Source organism: Heterodontus francisci, chromosome 15 (genome assembly GCF_036365525.1).
Source record: "Heterodontus francisci isolate sHetFra1 chromosome 15, sHetFra1.hap1, whole genome shotgun sequence".
NCBI classification, from domain to species: Eukaryota; Metazoa; Chordata; class Chondrichthyes; order Heterodontiformes; family Heterodontidae; genus Heterodontus; species Heterodontus francisci.
In genome coordinates, this window is record NC_090385.1 from 65789362 (window position 1) to 65809618 (window position 20257).

The following is a 20257-nucleotide window of genomic DNA, read 5'->3' on the forward strand; positions in this document are numbered from 1 at the left end:
CCATGGAGGATTGACTTGGTTCTGAACTTCCATTACTAGGTATGTCATCTTGCAGATAACCCTGCCCTCCCCCACAAGACAAACATCACTACTAATTGTTAGATCACTGGCAAATAGATTTGAGTATACACTGCACCTACAACAAATATTGGAAGCTCCCAAAAGCAACATAATGGGCAGTGCAAATTACCATAGAACAGATAGGTGAATTGTCATGAACAGATGCCATATACTATTTTGAGTGGTCCCACCATTGGAAATGAGCTTCAGCAGCTACTACTTGCATTTCTGCAACTCAATCATGGTAAACAGTCAGCCCTGGGTATCTTAACATATGTTTTCATATGACATCTGGTTAACACTCTCCAATTGCTCCCTCTCAAAATTTCTTCATCAGTGGTGTGACAGTGTCTGCCTTCAGTATGTTGGAAAAAACAATATTGAGCAGCTTGCACCATGCCTGCAATTTGACCTTCTAGATTGTTATGGAGAGGTGGAAAGGGGTGTGGGTAGTTCCTACTGTTCACTTCCCAACTGGCTGCAAACATGTTTTGCTAGAAATGGTGTGTTAGTCCGAGTGTTTTTAGGGTCAAATAAACAAACAAATGATAGATTTTCTTGTAGGTTAAAAACATTTTTAAAAAACACAATTCCCAAAATGGTCGCAACCTCACCCACACATTCAAGGAGAGAGAGAAAAGGGTAAGTCGATTAAAGTTGAAAGAGAGGCAAGTGCTCACAGTTTACAGTAAATCTGTTGCATCTTCGGTGGAAAGTCCTTTACAAAAGGTATAGGTCTGGGTATTTGTAGTCTTGAACTTGTTGAGGTATTCTAGTGATTACAAAATCGGCACAAAGCAGGTGGTGTGGATGTTGCTACTTTCACAGATGGTGAGTCATTGTCACTTTGTGATGTCTCTGCTTTAGTGACTGTTCAATTATTCTTCAGCAGAGTACTTCTTGCTTGGCTGGATCTCTTGCACAGCCTCTGGCTGGACTGCTTTCTGAAGGTGCTGGCTTGATCTCCCCTCTCTCTCTCTCCGGAGGGTTACCTTTTTAGAAAGTAAAACTCCATCACATTAGAGTTTCTGTTAGAAGACACATGGCCCTCGCCCCTGGTGCAACCACACAACGGTCCAAGATATGATAACCATGGCTATCAATGGGATGTCTGAATGGGTACCATTCTGCTAACATTTTATTTTGGTTTGGGCTGTGAGTCAGTCTGTATCCAGAATCCTTTGTTAGTTCAGGCATGTTGTTAAGAGTCATTAATATGCAACAGTGCTCTTTTCAATTTCAAAGGGGTTCTCCCCAGAGCTATTTCAGACGAGATTACGAGTTCCATCATTGTAGATATGTTTGATGATTTCCATTAAAGGAGGGGTCACGTGATCACTATTCCATTTTGACTATTGTACAAGATGCCATGTTCTTGTGGTCTTGTTTAACAGTTGACTTTTCCAATTCATAATTCTTCCATTTCATTGTTTATTTCATCACAGCTCCGTCTGTGCATGACAAGATGCTGAAGTCCAGTGCCACATATCAGGCTTACTCATCATCAGCTGTTTGGTTTGAATCATTCTTCAAAGTTCTTTGGCTGTTACGACCAGGTGAGAAAGGGGTCTGGGGGTTCCCTCTCGGCCTTTACGGTTTAACCACAAGAGGGTTTAATTTTTAGAAACACCATATTTTTAGCTCCCCCTCAGTGAATCCTCGTTCACTGCTTTCCAATTGCAAGGCAAAGAAATCAAATCAGACAGGTTTTCTCAGATTTAAACAAGAAAGGTGGAGGTTTATTAATCTTAAACTCTAATTCGGTTAACTACCAATATGCAACGCAACTACGCTAGCATGCATATGTGATAAACACACGCAGATAGAGACAGAAAAAGTAGAAAGAGTAAAAGGGGAAAAGTTTGAGGCAATAGCTGGGTTGTAATTACAGTCCTTTGAGTTCGATGTGGAGTCTTTGGTTGCTGGTAAGTCTTGTCATTCGTTGGAGCCCAATGCACACTTTAATTTGTTTTTATGTAGGAGTCATTTCTCTCGAGGTTTAAGCGACTTCAGTGGGTCCAGAGGTTTGTGAGAAAGCAAGAGAGCCAGCCAGGAGAGAGGCTCTCTTGTTCCAGGTTCAGTTGCAATCTGCAGTCTGTTTTCAAACTGTCCTGTGAGCACAATTCAAAACTCCAAGTTGGCCAGGTTAGTCATGTTACTATCCCCTTATTTGGGAACAACCGCTCCAGCAGTTTGTGGATTTCAAAGTTTTCGGTTGGGGGGGGAAAACGGGGCTGGTGCTGTCTCTTACATTGACAAGCTGTGGATCACCATTGCCCAGGCCAATCTCTGTTAACTGAATCAATGAGCATTCTCATTGTCTTTTCCTAGGTGACTATCTCTTAGTATGTAAATATTCTCCAGCCAAATGTCTGGTGATCTCTTTAAACAAGTCATTTCTTCACTCCAGCAACAGTTCAAAATTAATGTTCATATGACAAAATTAATGCGCCTCATTCTCGGCAGGTGGGGGTCTTCATGACATGGCAAAGATGTGCGCCATCCATGAGGCTGACTTCATCCTCTACGTTATTCAGTTACAGGTCAAGGTGTTCCTTTCTTGCACTCACTTCCACTTTTTGCCACATCCATTTCACAGCTTGGTCCCAGATTTTGCATATACACCCAAGAAATCCTTCTGTTGCCTAAAATTCTTGAATCATGAAAGAAAGCAGTTTGGACACGTCTGGCATTCCATAAGCTTAAACTGTATTGGCACTATGCAGTCATTCAAGATGAGAAAGAACAAAGTACCGATAGCACCTATTCAGTGCAGTCCCCAAGAACAGTGCCCAGACTGAAGTTTGCATCAATCTGGAGCCCCAGATATTGATATGAATCAACAACTGGACTGTGGCAGCTTGAAGTTTTTAATTATATGGCCTTTAGAAGGCCATAATACCATGCTCACCAGTCTACTGGCAAACATCTATAATAATATATTGTACATGTGTGTGCACTTCCTGCTAGCATTTTTATTATATATTCAAATATGTATCTTTATCACGGAAAAGTACCTGTGTAGACTTGTCACACTCTAAATACACAATTCACACTTAAGTGCTGTAATGTGACCAGTTTACATAGGGCAGTTTCCATTGTAAATGTGGACACAGGAATTTATATTACAAAAATAAGGACATATGTATGATTTTAAGTGGGTATTAAATTACATCTCTAAGCCCTGGCTTATTCCCCACAATTCTGGAAGATACTTGTCGAGATGGACCTCATTCATTTCACTTATAATAATGCTTTGGGTTTTAACTGGAAGAAAGTTAATCTGATATAGCAAAGGGAAGAACATGCATACATGCTTTCAATACCATTGAGTTTCAGAACTTATTCTATTATTTTGCTGTTTTTCCATTTATTTTTGTTTTGATTTTTAATTTCATTCTAGATAAGTTTCACATCTGGAGATATTAATTGGAAACTGAGAACAGGCTTTGAAATTGTACCACAGGATACGAGCAAATACTTAATGCATTACTTGAAATTCTGTTGTCTACTATTTTAGCAAAGACTTTAAGCACTTTAAATAAACAGACCAATATCCTCCAGTAAGTAATTCCTTTTAAGTAAGTTATCAAGTATTTAGATTGGCATTCCGTTCTCTGCTATTTTTATCATTTTTGTTTAAAAACAGGAAGCACTGACTAAAACAGGGAACTTACTTGGAGTTATTGATCCCAATGTGGTGAAATATCAGCAGCTGTTACAATCTATAAGGCTACTTGGTTGATCTGGTCATTTCAATAAGTGCAATTATTTAATTCCCTCATCATATATTCTGAGAAATTAGGTTTCAAAATGGGGTACTTGACCGGGGGAGGATGAACTAATTCATCTAATGAATTATGTATAAAATCTTAACAAGTTTAATTATTTAACCATCAGGCTGCTGGAAGAACAGGAAAATTCCAGTTTCTTATTGCAGTCATTTTTTTTTAAAAAAGGAGTAATTTTCAGCTCACACACTACAATGCTGAAACAAACACTAATGCAGCAACAAAAGTATTGAAACATCAGGAGCAGTTTTATTATTCTATAAGCTCAATAAACACTTGTATACAAATTTTCCATGGCATAATTTATGCAATTAGTTATTTCTGCTGTATCAACATTTTGGTGGCAGGGCGTCACTGCATAAATTATAAGTGTAACAATGCGGAATGAGGCAATCCATGGAACCAAAGACTTTTTCAGCCAAAGTTGAAACTATTTGACATGAACTGCCATTCATTCGTTTCCATTTCTCACCGTGCTAAATGATAAAACATGACCTATCCTTGACTTAAGTGCTTGGACCTCAGCTATTTACAATCTATATCATGGACATAGATGAGGGAATTGAGTGTAATACAAGTTAGGGGGGAAAGTGGTGAGGAGGATGAAGAGGCTACAAAAGGATATTAGATAGATTAGATAAGTGGGCAAGAACATGGTAGATGAGTATAATGTGAAGAGGTGTCAAGTTATCCACTTTGGTGGGAAAAATAGAAAAAGCAGAATTTTTTTTAAATAGAGAGAGAGTGGGAAATGTTGGTATTCAGAGGGACCTGGGTGTCCACGAATCAGTGAAAGTTAACATGCAGGTAGAGGTAAAGCAATAAATTAGGAAAGCAAATGGTATGTTAGCCTTTATTACAGTAGAGAAGTCTTACTATAATTATACAGGACCTTGGTGAGACCACACCTGGAGTACTGTATACAGTTTTTGTCTCCTTCCCTTAGAGACAGTGCAAAGATTCACCAATCTGATTGCTGGGATGAGGGGATTGTCCTTTGAGGAAAGACTGGGTAGACTAAGCCTATATTCCCTAGAGTTTAGAAGAATGAGAGGTGATCTCATTGGAACAAAATTCTTAAGGGGCTTGAAAGGGTTGACACTGGCAGGATATTTCCCTTGGCTGGAGACTCTAGAACTAGCAGTCAGTGTCTCAGAATAAGTAGTCGACCGTTTAGGAGTGAGGTGAAGAGAAATTTCTTTACTCGAAGGGTTGTGAATTCTCTACCCCAGACAGTTATGGATGCTCAGTCGTTGAGCATATTCAAGCCAGAGAGAGATTGATTTTTGGATACTAAGGGAATCAAGGGATATGGGGACAGTGCGAGAAGGTGGAGCTGACGTAGATCAGTCATGATCTTAAATGAATGGTGGAGTTGGCTTGAAGGACTGACTGACCTACTCCTGCTCCTATTTCTTATGTTAATCACCTGACTCTTAGATACAAGGATAATCAGAATGCAGCAAAAGAAAAATTCAATATCAAAACTTTACCACTAAAATGGTACCACTGGAGACACACTCCTTCACTACACGTCCATCCTAATAACCACTGTAGCAAAAATATTGTAACAGCTTACTCATTTATGTATACCTGTAATAAAATGAACTACTTTCCAGAAATACCTGATGTATTTATGTTGAGTGTCAGTTTTTAATTAATAAAGCAGTGAGATGCTAAACTTTAAAAAAGGATCATAGAAAGAACACAAGGAAGCAATCAGCTGAGAGAATAAAGCTCAGGATAGGGGTCAAAGCAGCAATGGAGACACAGCAAACTACTAGCCTGGTCTGACTAGAATCAGCTGATCTCTTCCAGTTTTCAAAATATTACCTTGCCACAGAGCACTAAAGAAGTCTGAGAAACTTCTGTTACAAGGTGTTGTTAAAAATAAAAAAGGCAGTTTACTATTTTGGATCATAATGTACACTTTCAAAACAAAGCAGTTTCAGAAGTTAAGACCAAATTATAAACCAGATTTGTCTCTATCAGAACATCTGTTAACTTTCAAATTATGTAATCATTGACATTCAGTAGGGTACTGTAACTTTAAAAAAAAAAATAAATGCATCTTCTGGATCCAGTTCTTTTGGCCACTGAAGCAACAATGCAACCTGTTCTAACAAACAAATGACGCATTAGATGCTAGTCAACTTATGCATATCCAAGATCTCATAAATTTTCTCAATATTTTGCCTGTATACACACACACATCTAACATTACAATCATTGTAAAAATCTACTTACCCGAAGATGGGGAACAGAAAAAAGAATGTTGACACCAGCGTAAATAATCGAAGCAGCCACATGATAGATTCGGTCTTGTTGCTCATCATGAATTGCTTTTTGTGTTATGGGGCAAGAAAGAAAGAGTATTTTTTTTTTTAAATGGAACATTTTAGAATAAGTACTTGTCATGCAGACCCCCACCTGCCAAAAATGAGGCATATTAATTTTGTCATATGAACATTGATTTTAAACTGTTGCCAGAGTGAAGAAATGGCTTGTTTGAAGATCACCAGACTGGAAGGACATTTGCGTACTAAGAGATTTTGCTTGTGGAGACAAAGGGTTATTCCCTGCTCCAATTAACCCAAATGAATTTCGATCACCTGACATTGAAGGTGTAAGGAAGCGCATTCCAGGCCAGGCTAAGATGATACAATCCATAGAGCCAGGACTGGTTAAACCAGCTGGTCACATGACTAACTGGCTGGTCCAGGTTTTTTGAACTAGCCACAGGACAGTTTGAATTCAGAAGGCAGTGTGCAACTGAAGCTGGAACAAGGAAGCCGCTCTCTCTCTCTTTCTCCCAAGCCACCGGACCCACAGAAGACACGTAAACCTCAAGGGAGAAAAGACTCCTACATTGGAACAAGTTGAAGAATGAACTGGGCCCCAATGAATTGCAAGACTTACTGGCAACCAAAGACTCCACATTGAACTTAAAGGACTCTAACTACCAGATATTGCCTCAAACATTTCCCCTTTATTCCTTCTACTTTTTCTGTCTCTATCTGCGTGTGTGTTCATTGCTTATGCATGCTAGTGTGGCCGTGTCGCATATTCGTAGTCATTAACCCGATTAGAGTTTAAGATTAATAAACTTCTACCTTTCTTGTTTAAATCTAAGGAAACTGGTTTGATTTCTTTGCCTTACAATTGGAGCAGTGAACAAGGATTCACTAGGGGGAAGCTAAAAAGTGTTTTAAAATTAAACCCTGTTATGGTTAAACCAGTCAAAGGCTGAGTGGGAACCCCTAAACCCCTTCTCACCTGGCCGTAACATATTGCATATCTAGAAGGGGCAGTACGGAGTAGATGAGCCAGGGACCAATATTGGGAGAACTACTGTTTCTTATTTACATCAATGAACCTCATTAAAAATTGGTCAGCTGAACAGACAATATTAAAGAAGAAGGGGCAGTGGAATTGAAGGAAGGAGCTCAGATACTGCAGAATGAGCTGATCAAAATAGGTAAGTGAACAGAACAAAGTCAGATGAAATGTAATACAGAAAAATGTAAAGTATTATAGATAGGAAGGAAAAATGGGCAACACTTGTACATGTGAATGATATTAAAATAGGTATAAATGAAATTGAAGGAGACCAGAGATACTCAGTATACTTGATGTTCAATGTGTAAAACCAATGTATTAGAATGATCAACCAAACAGTCAAAACAGTTAAATACATGTCAAAGGAAACCATGATCAAAGCGTTCTGATTACTGAGACATTCAAGCTCTGGAAAGCCATAAGGATGTTCCCTCAGTCTTAAAAGTCTCAGTTATGAAGGAAGACTGGAGAAATCTGGGTTCTTCAGCCTTGAAAAGAGAGAGACATCCAAGAGGTGTTTTTACAGAGTTATGCAAGATTGTAAGTGGCAGGGAAAAGATAAAAATGGTAAATTAAATTGTATGAGTAGAATAAAGGACCACAGGTAATGAACACATGAAATGGGCTCCTGGAATAATGCAACGGGAACTTTAGGGTTTAGTTTTAGTTTAGTTTAGTTTAGAGATACAGCACTGAAACAGGCCCTTCGGCCCACCGAGTCTGTGCCGACCATCAACCACCCATTTATACTAATCCTACACTAATCCCATTTTCCTACCACATCCCCACCTGTCCCTATATTTCCCTACCACCTACCTACACTAGGGGCAATTTATAATGGCCAATTTACCTATCAACCTGCAAGTCTTTGGCTGTGGGAGGAGGGTTATTCTGAATGTATAAAGAAAAGGGCTTTCCTGACCCATAATTATCTCGAGCTTTTGATAACCTCCCTTTTCCTGTTACATATCAGCCAAATAATAAAATCTAGCAGCCATAATGTCAGAATAGAACTCAACAGAAAATCTCAAATGAGAATCTTCCTCCCTGTCTCAAATATATGATTATTGGTGGTAACTGTAACATACTTCATGCCATTTGCATTTCCAAGCATTATGGCATCTAAAGTGTGTCCCTTCTTATAACACACTTTATGATAGCCAATTTTATCTAAATAAAACAGAGGGCAATAGTCCATGTAACATGCAGTCTCATGGCTCATCAGTTCAAATTTTGTGGCTTGATTGTAGAAGCCTGACATATATGCTGCTTCTTTCACTCCAGTTTTAATAAAAACTTGTTAAAAGAAAAAAAAAATTATGCCACACCTACATATATTCTACAGAACAGCATTTTGAGAAAATAAAATTTGGAATTCAGGTGACATTGATAAACAGCTTCACTCTCATGGCTGTCATCTGAACCCTATGTTAGGCGACGGTTTAGTCAAACATTTATCGTCTACCAATATTACATATACCTGGCAGCATTTTAACCTTCAACTACCAAAGCATTCCCCACTTTGTCTGAATTAGACACATTTTCACAGTCACCAATGCAATTGCACTTTCTACTGTAAGAGGTACAACAATTTCATTTTTTACTAAGATAAATTTTATTTATTGAGCTTGAATTTGTGCTGAAAACAGTCAGAAATTTCCAGTCTTGCCGACAACAATTTACGCCAAACTTTTCTGAGAATCTTATTAGCATACGGCAAGATGTAAAAACGGGCAGAAAACCAGAAGTTAGAACACAGTTGGGCCCATGGAAAGTTTGGAAGCTATGCCTTCTTGTAGCAAACATAGTGCCGGTCTCAGAAAGGAGAAATTTTAACATTCACATTATATTAAAAAAAAGAGTCCTGCTGTGCCTACAATTTGAGTGTAAATTTATGTTCATTCAGTACTGGCATAAACACAAGAATTGTAATCTCTATTCTTCTGCATGACAACTGGAGTTATGTTAACAAGCCAATTGGGGTTTTGCCGAATGTATTTCGCGATTGGTATAAATGATTGAGGAAATTCGTGCATGATGGTCTTTTGGTGCAAAACTCATAAATGAGTTACTTGAAATTTCCTCGGAGGGCAAAAATACTGCAACTTCACTCTTACACCCTAGACACACTAAGACATTCCAGGAAATTCCAAGCCATTCTATTCTACTGTCTTCCTCCAGACTCAACTGTTGTTCTGGTTTATTTACACATCCTCTTTATTTTTATTTTGTTCTTTAATAAAGTAGAAAATAAACATAATTTCTTCTCCATTTGTCTCTGGTACTTGACTTTTTCCAGGCTGTCTATTTTAATTGGAGGGCTACCCTATTGAGACTGCAATCACAGTAATACAGTGCTTCTATCACTTATTTCTCTGATCATTTCAGGCTTACTTAAGATGACACAAACCCTGCAAGAGGAAATCTGTCCGATACAATTAAGGACACTGCAGTCACAAGGATATGATCCCAAATGTAATATTGTACCATATCCTTTAAAACAGCAGCTCCAACAGAATTGTTTTCCTCCATAACTAATAATTAAAAGAGTAAACAACCTGAGCAAAATATACATTTACCATAATGAGAATTTAAAATATATATAAAGAAAATCATGGGTATTATTTTACATTTTGTGCTGTTACAGTCAGAATTAATTTTGTAATGATTTTACTTGATACGCAAGCATTGGCATATAACTCAATATATCAAATGGGCACAAATAATTATCGTAAACATACTTTTCTTAAAAAAAACTGTTTTCACTTTGAATATTTCTGTTTAAATCAATTCAAAAATTACTCAAGCACATGGTTCGAGGATACTGGATTATCAGCAATAGTTAAAATCATGAACACAGTGGAATTTCAGTTATAAGTATGCATGATATAACTCCTGAACTCACGTTCAATAACAGTGCCTAGGCAACACCCCATCCCAGATCATTCAAGAGCTATTATTTAAATAAAAATAAACAAACAGAAATAAACTGTAAAAATCTTTTCCTATGCTTAGCTTCCCAGACTACTGCATACTAACAGTGGCAGTTAAGAACTGGATTATGACTTTTTTTGTCCTTATAAATCTATTGCAGAGACACAGACTGTAATCACATATTCCTTTCTGATCAGGCCAATCCTTTATGATCTATTAATCTGCTATAGCAAAGTAAGCAGTTATTTACCGAGACTGAAACTGGTGGGTTTGTTTTAGCACCACCATCACCAGAACTATCAGTTGAGTCAATAGGTTGTGTCATACTATCATCCTTGGTGGTGTCAGTAGATCCTTGTTCTGCCATCTCAAAGTTCTCTGATTTGAAACAAAAACACAATGTTATCGCTCCAGTTCCAAAAAGAATTTTATGTTTTCTCTCTAACACAGATAAATATCTCAAGGAGCTTCAGAGAGGTATAACCAGGCAAAAATGGATGCTGAGCCAAAGCAGGCAATATTAAAAAGTGTTCCAGGGAACATCAACGCAAGCTCGAGGAGCAGGACCTGATCTTTCGATTAGGCACTCTACAGCCTTGTGGACTGAACATTTGAGTTCAATAACTTCGGAGCATGACTGGCCTTTTTTATATTTGATTTTTTAACCATGTGCCTGTTTTTTATGTAGACGGAGCTGCTCATTATTCCACTATTGACACTCTCTCTGGACACATGCTTTATCTTCCACCACAACCATTAACACTCTCTTTGCCTTTGTCCCGGGTCAGCTTTGTTATTTAATCTCTCCTGCCCTCTGCCCTATCACACACCTTCCCTTTTGTTCTCGTCCCCATAACCCCGCCACCCCCCAGCCCCTGCACTTGCTTAAAACCCAATTCTTTTCTAACCTTTGCCAGTTCTGATGAAAGGTCACAGACCTGAAACGTTAACACCGTTTCTCTCTCCACAGATGCTGCCTGACCTGCTGAGTATTTCCAGCACTTTCTATTTTTATTTAAGGATGATCAACAGTTTTGCTATAGATGTTGACTTTAAGGAGGGTGTTAAAGGAAGAAACAGAGGCGAAGAGGTGGAGGGATTTAGGGAGAAGAGGTTAGGCCTAGAGGACTGAAGGTACAGCCTCCAATTAAAGGGGAGGTATATACAAAAGGCCAGGGTTAAAGTCTCGGGGGTGGGTGGGGAAGTGAGTAGCAAAAAAGTCTCTGGGCTAGAGGGGTACACAGATAGCATTAAGTAGAGACATGAACAAAAAAAAACATGATAATGAGAACTTTAAATTGGAGGTTTTTGTGGCCCACTGAATTTCAGCAAGGTAGGTGTGAGCAGAAGACGGTGCAGGCTGATATAGACAATAGAGTTCAGGATAAGCTGAAGTTAGAGTGTGGAGGATGGGGAGACCGGAAAGAACTGTTAGATTGAGAGTTCCAGGATTTTGGCCCAGCAATGAGGAAAGAACAATATTTTTAAATCAGGATAGCGTGTGACTTGGAGGTGGTGACATTCTCATGCGTCTGCTGCACTGATGGACAAGGTCACTGGTTTGGAAGGTGCTGTCGAAGAAACCTGGACACATTGCTGCAGTGCATCTTGCATATGGCACGCACTACAGCCACGGTGTACAATTGGTTAGGGGAGTGAATGTTTAAGGTGATGGATGGGGTGCCAATCAAGTGGGCTGCTTTGTCCTGGATGGTGTTAAGCTTCTTGAGTATTGTTGGAGCTGTACTCATCCAGGCAAGGGGATACTCCATCACACTCATGAATTGTGCTTTGTAGATGGTGGAAAAGTTTTGGGATGTCAGGTGAGTTAATCGCCACAGAATACCCAGCCCCTGACCTGCTCGTCAGAACACAACAGGTGACCTCAAGTTTGCGGAGGGCAGAATGTGGGTGGCCAACCAGGAGTGCCTTAGAATAGTCAGATCTGGATAAGGGTTTCAGAAGAACAGCTGAGGGAGGGACAGAGATAGGCAATGTTACGGAGGTGGAAATAGGGAGTCGTCATGACAGCATGAATATGTATGTATGTATGTATATGCTCATCCCAGGATCAAATATGGCACTGAGGTTGCGAACAATCTGGTTCAGCCTCAGACAGTTGCCAGGGAGAGGGATGGAGTCGGGAGGGAAGTTTGTGGCAGGGGCCGAAGACAATGGCCTCAGTTTTCCGAATATTTAATTGGAGGAAATTTCTGCTCATCCAGTACTGGATGTCAGATAAGCAGTCTGACAATTTCAAAAGAGTGGAGGGGTTGAGAGGAATGGTGGTGAGGTAGAACTAGCATACACAGGGAAACTGACGTGTTTTTGGATGATGTTGCCGGGGGGCAACATGTAGACGAGACGTAGAAGGGTTCCAAGGATAGATCCTTGGTGGACACCAGGGTTAACAGTACAGGAGTGGGAAGAAAAGCCACTGATAGTGATTCTCAGACTACGATTAGATAGATAAGAACGAATCATCTGGATCACTGTGGAGAGGCATTGGAGGAGGATAGTATGATCAACTGTGTTAAAGGTTGCAGACAGGTCGAGAAGGACAAGGAAGGATAATTTTTGTCAGTCAGACAGGACGTCATTTGTGACTTTGATAAGAGCTGTTTCGGTACTGTGGCGCACAGAAACCTGATTGGGGGGTGGGGGGGTGGGAATTCAAACATGGGAGTTCCAGGAAAGATGGGTACGAATTTGGGAGGCGACAACAACATGTTCAAGGACTTTGGAGAGGAAAGAGAGGTTGGAGGTGGGGCAGTAGTTTGCAAGGACAGAGGGGCCAAGAGTTGCTTTTTTGAGGAGATGGGTGATAGCAGATTTGAATGACCTCGAAGTCTATCGCTATCCTCCTCACATTTCACAATACTTCCAAGTTTTGTGTCATCTGCAAATTTTGAAATTGTGACCTGTACACCCAAGTGTAAAGGGAACAGTGCTCCAATAATGAAGAATGTTACTGAACTAGTAATCCAAAGGCCCCGACTAATTCTCAGGAGACCCGAATTTAAATCCCTTGACAACAGCTGGTGGAAATTAAATGCAATTTTAAAAAAAAGAAATTAAAAAGTTAGTCTAAGTAACGGATTGTCGTAAAAACCCATCTGGTTCACTAATGCCCTTTCGGGAAGGAAATCTGCCTTCTTTACCCAGTCTGGCCTACATGTGACCCAAGACCCAGAGCAACGTGGTTGAATCTTAACTGCCTCTGAAATGGCTTAGCAAGCCAATCAGTTGTACTAAACCGCTACAGAAAAGTCGAAAAAGAATAAAACCAAACGGGCCACCCGGCATCGACTTTGGCATGGGAAGCAACAAAGACACACCCTGCCCAGTCGACCCTGCAAAGTCCTCTTCACTAATATCTGAGGACTTGTGCCAAAATTGGGAAAGCTGTCCAATAGACTAGTCAAGCAACAGGCTGGGTCATACTCACCGAATCATACCTTACAGCCAATGACCAGACTCCTCCATGATGAAGGGTCACAAACCTGGGGCGTTGGCTCCGTTTCTCTCTACACAGATGCTGCCAGACCTGCTGAGTATTTTGGCACTTTCTGTTCTCCTCCATCATCGTGCCTGGGTATGTCCTGTCCCACCGGCAGTGGCACATTGATATACAGTTTGGAGGATGTTGCTCTGGGAGTCCTCAACATTGACTCCGGACCCCATGAAGTCTCGTGCCATCAGGTCAAACACGGGCAAGGAAACCTCCTGCTGATTACCAACTACCGTCCTCCCTCAGCTGATGAATCAGTACTGCTCCATGTTGGATGAAGCACTGAGGGTAGTAAGGGCACAGAATTTACTCATGGTGGGGCACTCCAATGTCCATCACCAAGAGTAACATGGTAGCACCACTACTGACAAAGCTGGTTAAGTCTTGATGGACATAGCTGCCAGAATGAGTCTGCGACAGGTGCCAAGGGAACCAACAAGAGGGAAAATCTTGCTTGACTTTGCCCTCACCAATGTACCTGTCGCAGATGCATCCATCCATGACAGTATTGGTAGGAGTGATCACCACACATACCCTGCGGAGACAAAGTCCAGACTTCACACTGAGGACGACACGGATACTAAACAGTGAAAACAGCATGCAATAAACAGAACTAATCAAGCACACAGCCAACGGACCAGATCAAAGCACTGCAGTCCTGTTACAACCAATCATGAATGGTGGCGGACAATTAGACAACTAATTGGAGGAAGAGGTCCCACAAACATCCCCATCCTCAATGCACGCCACTACAAAAGACAAGGCTGAAGCATTTGCAACCATCTTCAGCCAGAAGTGCTGAGTTGATTATCCATCTCGGCCTCTTTCTGAGGTCCCCAGTATCTCAGATGCCAGTCTTCAGCCAATTTGATTCACTCCGCCTGACAACAAGAAATGGCTGAAGACAATGGATACAGCAAAGGCGACGTGCTCTGACAACGTTCCGACAGTATTATTGAAGACATATGCTCCAGAAATAGCCATCCGCCTAACCAAGCTGGTCCAGAGGAGCTACAACACTGGCATCTACCCGACAATGTAGAAAATTGCCCAGGTATGTCCTGTTCACAAAAAGCAGGGCAATTCCAAATTAGCCAATTACTGCCCCATCAGTCTCCTCTCAATCATCAGCATAGTGATGAAAGGCATCACCGACAGTACTATTAAGCAGCACTTACACAGTAATAACCTGCTCACCGATGCTCAGTTTGGGTTCTGCCAGGGTCACTCAGCTCCTGACCTCCTTCCAGTCTTGGTCTAAACATGGAGAAAAAGATGAATTCCAGAGATGAGCTGAAAGTGACTGCCCTCAAGGCAGCATTTGACTGACTGCAGCATCAAAGAGCCCTAGTAAAATTGAAGTCAATGGGAATCGGGGGAAAACTCTCCACTGGTTGAAGCCATGCCTAGAACAAATGAAGATGGTTGTGGTTATTGGAAGCCCAGGACATCACTGCAGGAGTTCCTCATAGTAGTGTGCTAGGCCCAACCATGTTCAGCTGCTTCAATGACCTCCCCTCCATCATTAGGTCAGAAGAGGGCACGTTTGCTGACGATTGCACAATGTTCAGAACCATTCGTGACTCCTCAGATACTGAAGCAGGCTGTGTCCACATGTAGCAAGACCTGGTCAACATTCAGGCTTGGGCTGATAAGTGGCAAGTAACATTCGAACCACACGAATGCCAGGCAATGGCCATCTCAAACAAGAGAGAATCTAACCATCTCCCCATGACATTCAATGGTATTACCATCACTGAAACCTCCACCATCAATGGGGGTTACCATTGACCAGAAACTTAACTGAACCAGCCAAATAAATACTGTGGACACAAGAGCAGGTCAGAGGCTTCAAATTCTGCAGCAAGTAACTCACCTCCCGACTCCCCAAAGCCTGTCCACAATCAACAAGGCACAAGTCAGGAGTGTGACGGAATACTCTCCACTTGCCTGGATGAGTGCAGATCCAACAACACAAAAAGCTCGACACCATCCAGGACAAAGCAGCCCAGCTGACTGTTTGTGGATGGGGTGCCATTCCCTCCCTCCACCACTGATGCACAGTGGCAACAGTGGGTACTAGATACAAAGATGCACTGCAGCAACTCGCTAGGCCTCTTTCGACAGCACCTTCCAAACCCGCGGCCTCTAGTATTTAGAAGGCCAAGGGCAGCAGACGCATGGGAACACCACCACTTGCAAGTTCCCCTCCAAGCCATACACCATCCTGACTTGGAAGTATATCACCGTTTCTTCGCTGTCGCTATGTCAAAAACTTGGAAATCCCTTCCTAAACAGCATTGTGGGCATACCTACACCAGAAGGACTGCAGTGCTTCAAGTAGGCAATTCACCACCACGTTCTCAAAGGCAATTAGGAATGGGCAACAAATGCTGGCCTTGCCAGCAATGTTCACACCCCAAGAAAGAACAAAAAAAAATCTAAGCCATTAAGACATCAAGGAAAGCAGTGGTCCTAAGTAGCAACCCCTGGGGAACCCCACTGTATACCTTCCCGCAGTCTGAAAAACAACTGTTCACCACTACTCTATTTCCTGTCACGCGCCAACTTCACATGCATACTGCCACTGTCCCTTTTATTCCATGGGCTTAATTTTGGTGGCAGACCTATTCTGCTGCACTTTATCAAATGCCTTTTGGAAGTCCACATGCGCCACATCAACCATGTTACGGTCATCAATCCTCTGTTACCTCATCAAAAAACTGAAGCAAGTTAGTTAAACAAAATTTGCCTTTAAAAAATCCACACTAGCTTTCCTTATTAAGCCACACTTTCCAAGTGACTGTTAACTTTGTCCCAGAGAATTATTTCTAAAAGCTTTCCCAATACCAAGGTTAAACTGACTGTGTGTAGTAGCTGGGTTTAACCTTAGACACTTTTTTGAACAAGGGTGGAGCATTTGCAATACTCCAGTTCTCTGGCATCATCCCCATATCGAAGGAGGATTGGAAGATTATGGCCAGAACATCCAAATGTTCTACCCTTAGTTCCCTCAGCATCTTCAGATACACTTCATCTGGTCCTGGTGACTTATCCACTTTAACTACAGCCAGTGCTCCTAACACCTCCTCTACCATTTTTTAGCTCATCCAATATCTCAACTACCTCCTCTTTCATCTTTTTCCTTGGTAAAGACAGATGCAATATACACATTTTACACTGCAACCATGCCCTCTGCCTCCACGCACAGGTCTCCTTTTTGGGTCCCCATTAGGCCCCACCCCTCCTCTTATTATGTATTTGCCTTTAGAAGACTTTGCATTCCCTTTTGCAGCCAGTGTCTTCTACTCTCTATTTGCCTCTCATTTAAAAATTCAATTAAATCAATAAAAATCTGGAATTGAAAGCTGGTTTCAGTAATGGTGCCATGAAACTATCATCTATTGTCCTTTAGGGAAGAAAAAATATGCTGGCCTAACCAGATCTGACATACATGCAACTCAAGATCCACAGCAATGTGGATGATTCTTAACCATCTCTGAAATGGCCTAGCAAGCCATTCAGTTCAAGGGCAATTAGGAATGGGCAACAAATGCTGGCCTGCCAGCGATGCCCACATCTCATGAAAGAATAAAAAACAGTTCCTTTCTCACTTTCCATATTCAGCCTGGTTCTCATTTGTATTGTCAACCTGACATGTCAAATGCAACGTTTTTCTGCTTCATCTTACTCTCTATCACTTTTGTCATCCAGGGAGCTCTGGCTTTCGTTGTTCTTTCTTCCCCGCTCATGGGAATGTACCTCGACTGCACCAAAACCATTTCCTCTTTAAAGGCAGCCCATTGTTTAATTACAGTTTTGCCTTTTGATCTTTGATCTAATGTACCCGGGACAGATCTGTTCTCAACCCACTGAAACTGGCCCTTCTCCAATTAAGTATTTTTACTCTAGATTGTTCCTTGTCTTTCACCATTGCTAAACTAAACCTTATGATACTATGATCACTGTTCTCTAAAATGTTTCCCTACTGACATTTCATCCACTTGACCCACCTCAGTCCCCAGAACCAGATCCAGCAACGTCTCCTTCCTTATTGGGCTGGAAATGTACTTATCAAGAAAATCCTGGTGTTTTATGCTCCGCATGATTCTCCTCCCACCTTACTTCATCTTCCTTGATCTGCATAACTTTCTCCCTTGTGTACATATCTACCTTCCCCTTAAATGCATCTGCTCACCACCTCGTGGTAAGTTCCATATTCTAACCACTCTCTGGGTCAAAACGTTTCTCCCGATTTCTTTATTGGACATATTAGTGACCATTGTAGATTTATGACCCCTAGTATTAAACTCCTCCACAAATGGAAACTTTTTCTCTATATCTACCCTGTTAAGCCCCTTCATAATTTTAAAGACCTCTATTAGATTACCTGGTAGTCTCTAGGGAAAAGAGCCCAAGCCTGTTCAGTTCTGCTATCATCCATGTAAATAATTCATTTTGCACCTTCTCCAGTGCCTCTATATCCTTTGTGATATGGAGACCAGAGCTAAGCACAGTACTCCAGAAGTGTGGTTTAACTATGGTTCTCTACAAGTTTAACTATTTCCCTGCTTTTGAATTTTATTCCTCTAGAAATGAACCCGTGTTCCAATGATCTTCACGACCTCCATCTCTCATCTCCAAATCATTTGTTAGAACTACACAAAGGTGGATCCTAAGTTACTGTTAGTTAGTTACCGCTAGTTAAGCCACAGTTGGAGTGCTGTGTACAGTTCTGGTCACCACATTATAGGAAGGATGTGATTGCACTGGAGAGGGTGCAGAGGATATTCACCAGCTTGTTGCCTGGGCTGGAGCATTTCAGCTATGACGAGAGACTAGATAGCCTAAAGTTGTTTTCCTTAGAACAGAGAAGGCTGAGGGGGGGCGACATGATTGAGGTATACAAAATTATGAGGGGCATTGATAGGCCAGATAGGAAAAAGCTTTTTCCCTTAGTAGAGGGATCAATAACCAGGAGCATAGATTTAAGGTAAGGGGCAGGAGGTTTAAAGGGAATTTGAGGAAAAGTTTTTTCACCCAGAGGATGGTTGGAATCTGGAACACACTACCGGAAGGGGTGGTAGAGGCAGGAACCCTCACAATATTTAAGTAGTATTTAGATGTGCACTTGAAACGCCATAGCATACAAGGCTACGGGCCAAGTGCGGGGAAATGGGATTAGAATAGATAGGTGCTGGATGGCCGGCACAGACACAATGGGCCAAAGGGCCTGTTTCTGTGCTGTATAATTCTATGACTGTTACTTGGTCCATACCAAGGCTACTTTCATGGCTATCTGATTCATTCTAACCACTCTATTCCCAACATAGATTTGAGCACACAGTTTAGACTGATAATGCAGTGCAGTACTAAAGGACTGCTGCACTGTCAAAGGCATCATCTTCCAAGTGATACTCTACAAAACAGTCTCTGAAAGTTGCCAAGAGACATTCTACAATCCCATGACGTACAGATTAAATGGAATCCAATGACTTAAGTGTTCCACAGAAGCAAAACTCCTATCTTAATTATCAGAGAAGCAAATATTAATCACACTGGAAACATGAAATGCTGTCAATTTGCTAAGACTATGCTATGATTCACAAAAAAGCTATCATTCCTCCTACAAAGTACTTTATTCCATTTGCTTTCAGAAAGTGACATCCTTCTAAATGGAGGTTATTACTGGGCTTTCTTTCCTGCAGGTTTAACATTTGTGTTGTTTCACCATGGATGTGAATACCATTTGTTCATTACTAAAGTTTAACTTGCTGCAAAATCAATGAACAAACGACATTTATCATTCGTGTCAGAATTTCCACTGCCCATCTGTTACTAGAATTGCAGCACAGGGAAGGAATGAATAGGTAACAGCAATGTCAACTCATTGGAAAAGATCCTTTCAACTGATGGATCGCAGCATCACGTACATAATGAGCCTATAGTCAAAAAGCCTTCCCCATTCTTCAGATAGCTGCAACCATCCCCATCACCGCAGTCTGCCAGGTTGCTCGGGTCCAGCAGCGGCAGCTGGGCCGAGCCCGGGGCTCCCCGCCTCCCTCAGCCCCACTGCAGCCAGCGCTAGCAGCGGCGGATAGTGTCGGCCCCGACTGGAGTTGGGGGAAGCGGCGCCCCAGCTCAGAAAGCCAGCGTCCGCTAAAGTCCATGAACAGGAGACCGCAAACCCCAGCAACGCTATACCTACTCACAGAAACTCCAACTACTCCGGTGCTTCGCCGCGGCCAACTATCGGCGCACTCTCAACCGAACGCAATTAAAGCCCATGATTGACAGACACACTATCCACACTCTAGGCCGACTGCCACCCCATCTTTGAGCGCTTGACCAATCAACGAAAGCATAAGACCAGTCCGAGCTAACAAGTTAGGTTGTCATCAACAGGAAGACCAAACTGAACAAATGCGCATGCGTCATTTGTGTGCCCAATGCATCATGGGAGTTGTAGTCCCTATAGTTCCAGGACTGGAGGACCAAACCACATAGAAGAAGGAATTAGGATCCTCTGAGCGAGTTTGAGGAGATATGGTCCAAATTAATAAGCAGAACCTCAAAGGTAATCTTTGAATTACTACCTGAGCCAAGACAAATTGGCAGAGTG

At 41.5% G+C, this 20257-nt stretch overlaps 1 protein-coding gene across 5 annotated transcripts in view; it reads right to left on the reverse strand.

The window, feature by feature from the left end:
• LOC137377724 (transmembrane protein 33-like) overlaps positions 1–19959 on the reverse strand; it is a 169070-nt gene extending 149111 nt beyond the window's left edge. The window contains exons 1-3 of one of the 5 annotated variants that reach the window (XM_068047693.1): positions 19848–19959; positions 10375–10502; positions 6099–6193 (exon numbers count right to left, since the gene is read on the reverse strand). In XM_068047693.1, the coding sequence (XP_067903794.1) occupies positions 6099–6193; positions 10375–10491 (212 nt within the window). In that variant the 5' untranslated portion in view covers positions 10492–10502; positions 19848–19959. Of the gene's footprint in view, positions 1–6098; positions 6194–10374; positions 10503–14813; positions 14872–19568; positions 19828–19847 lie in introns of those variants that run through there. The other 4 variants (XM_068047689.1, XM_068047690.1, XM_068047692.1 and 1 more) reach the window with 4 other exon arrangements.
• Positions 19960–20257: the final 298 nt, after the last annotated feature.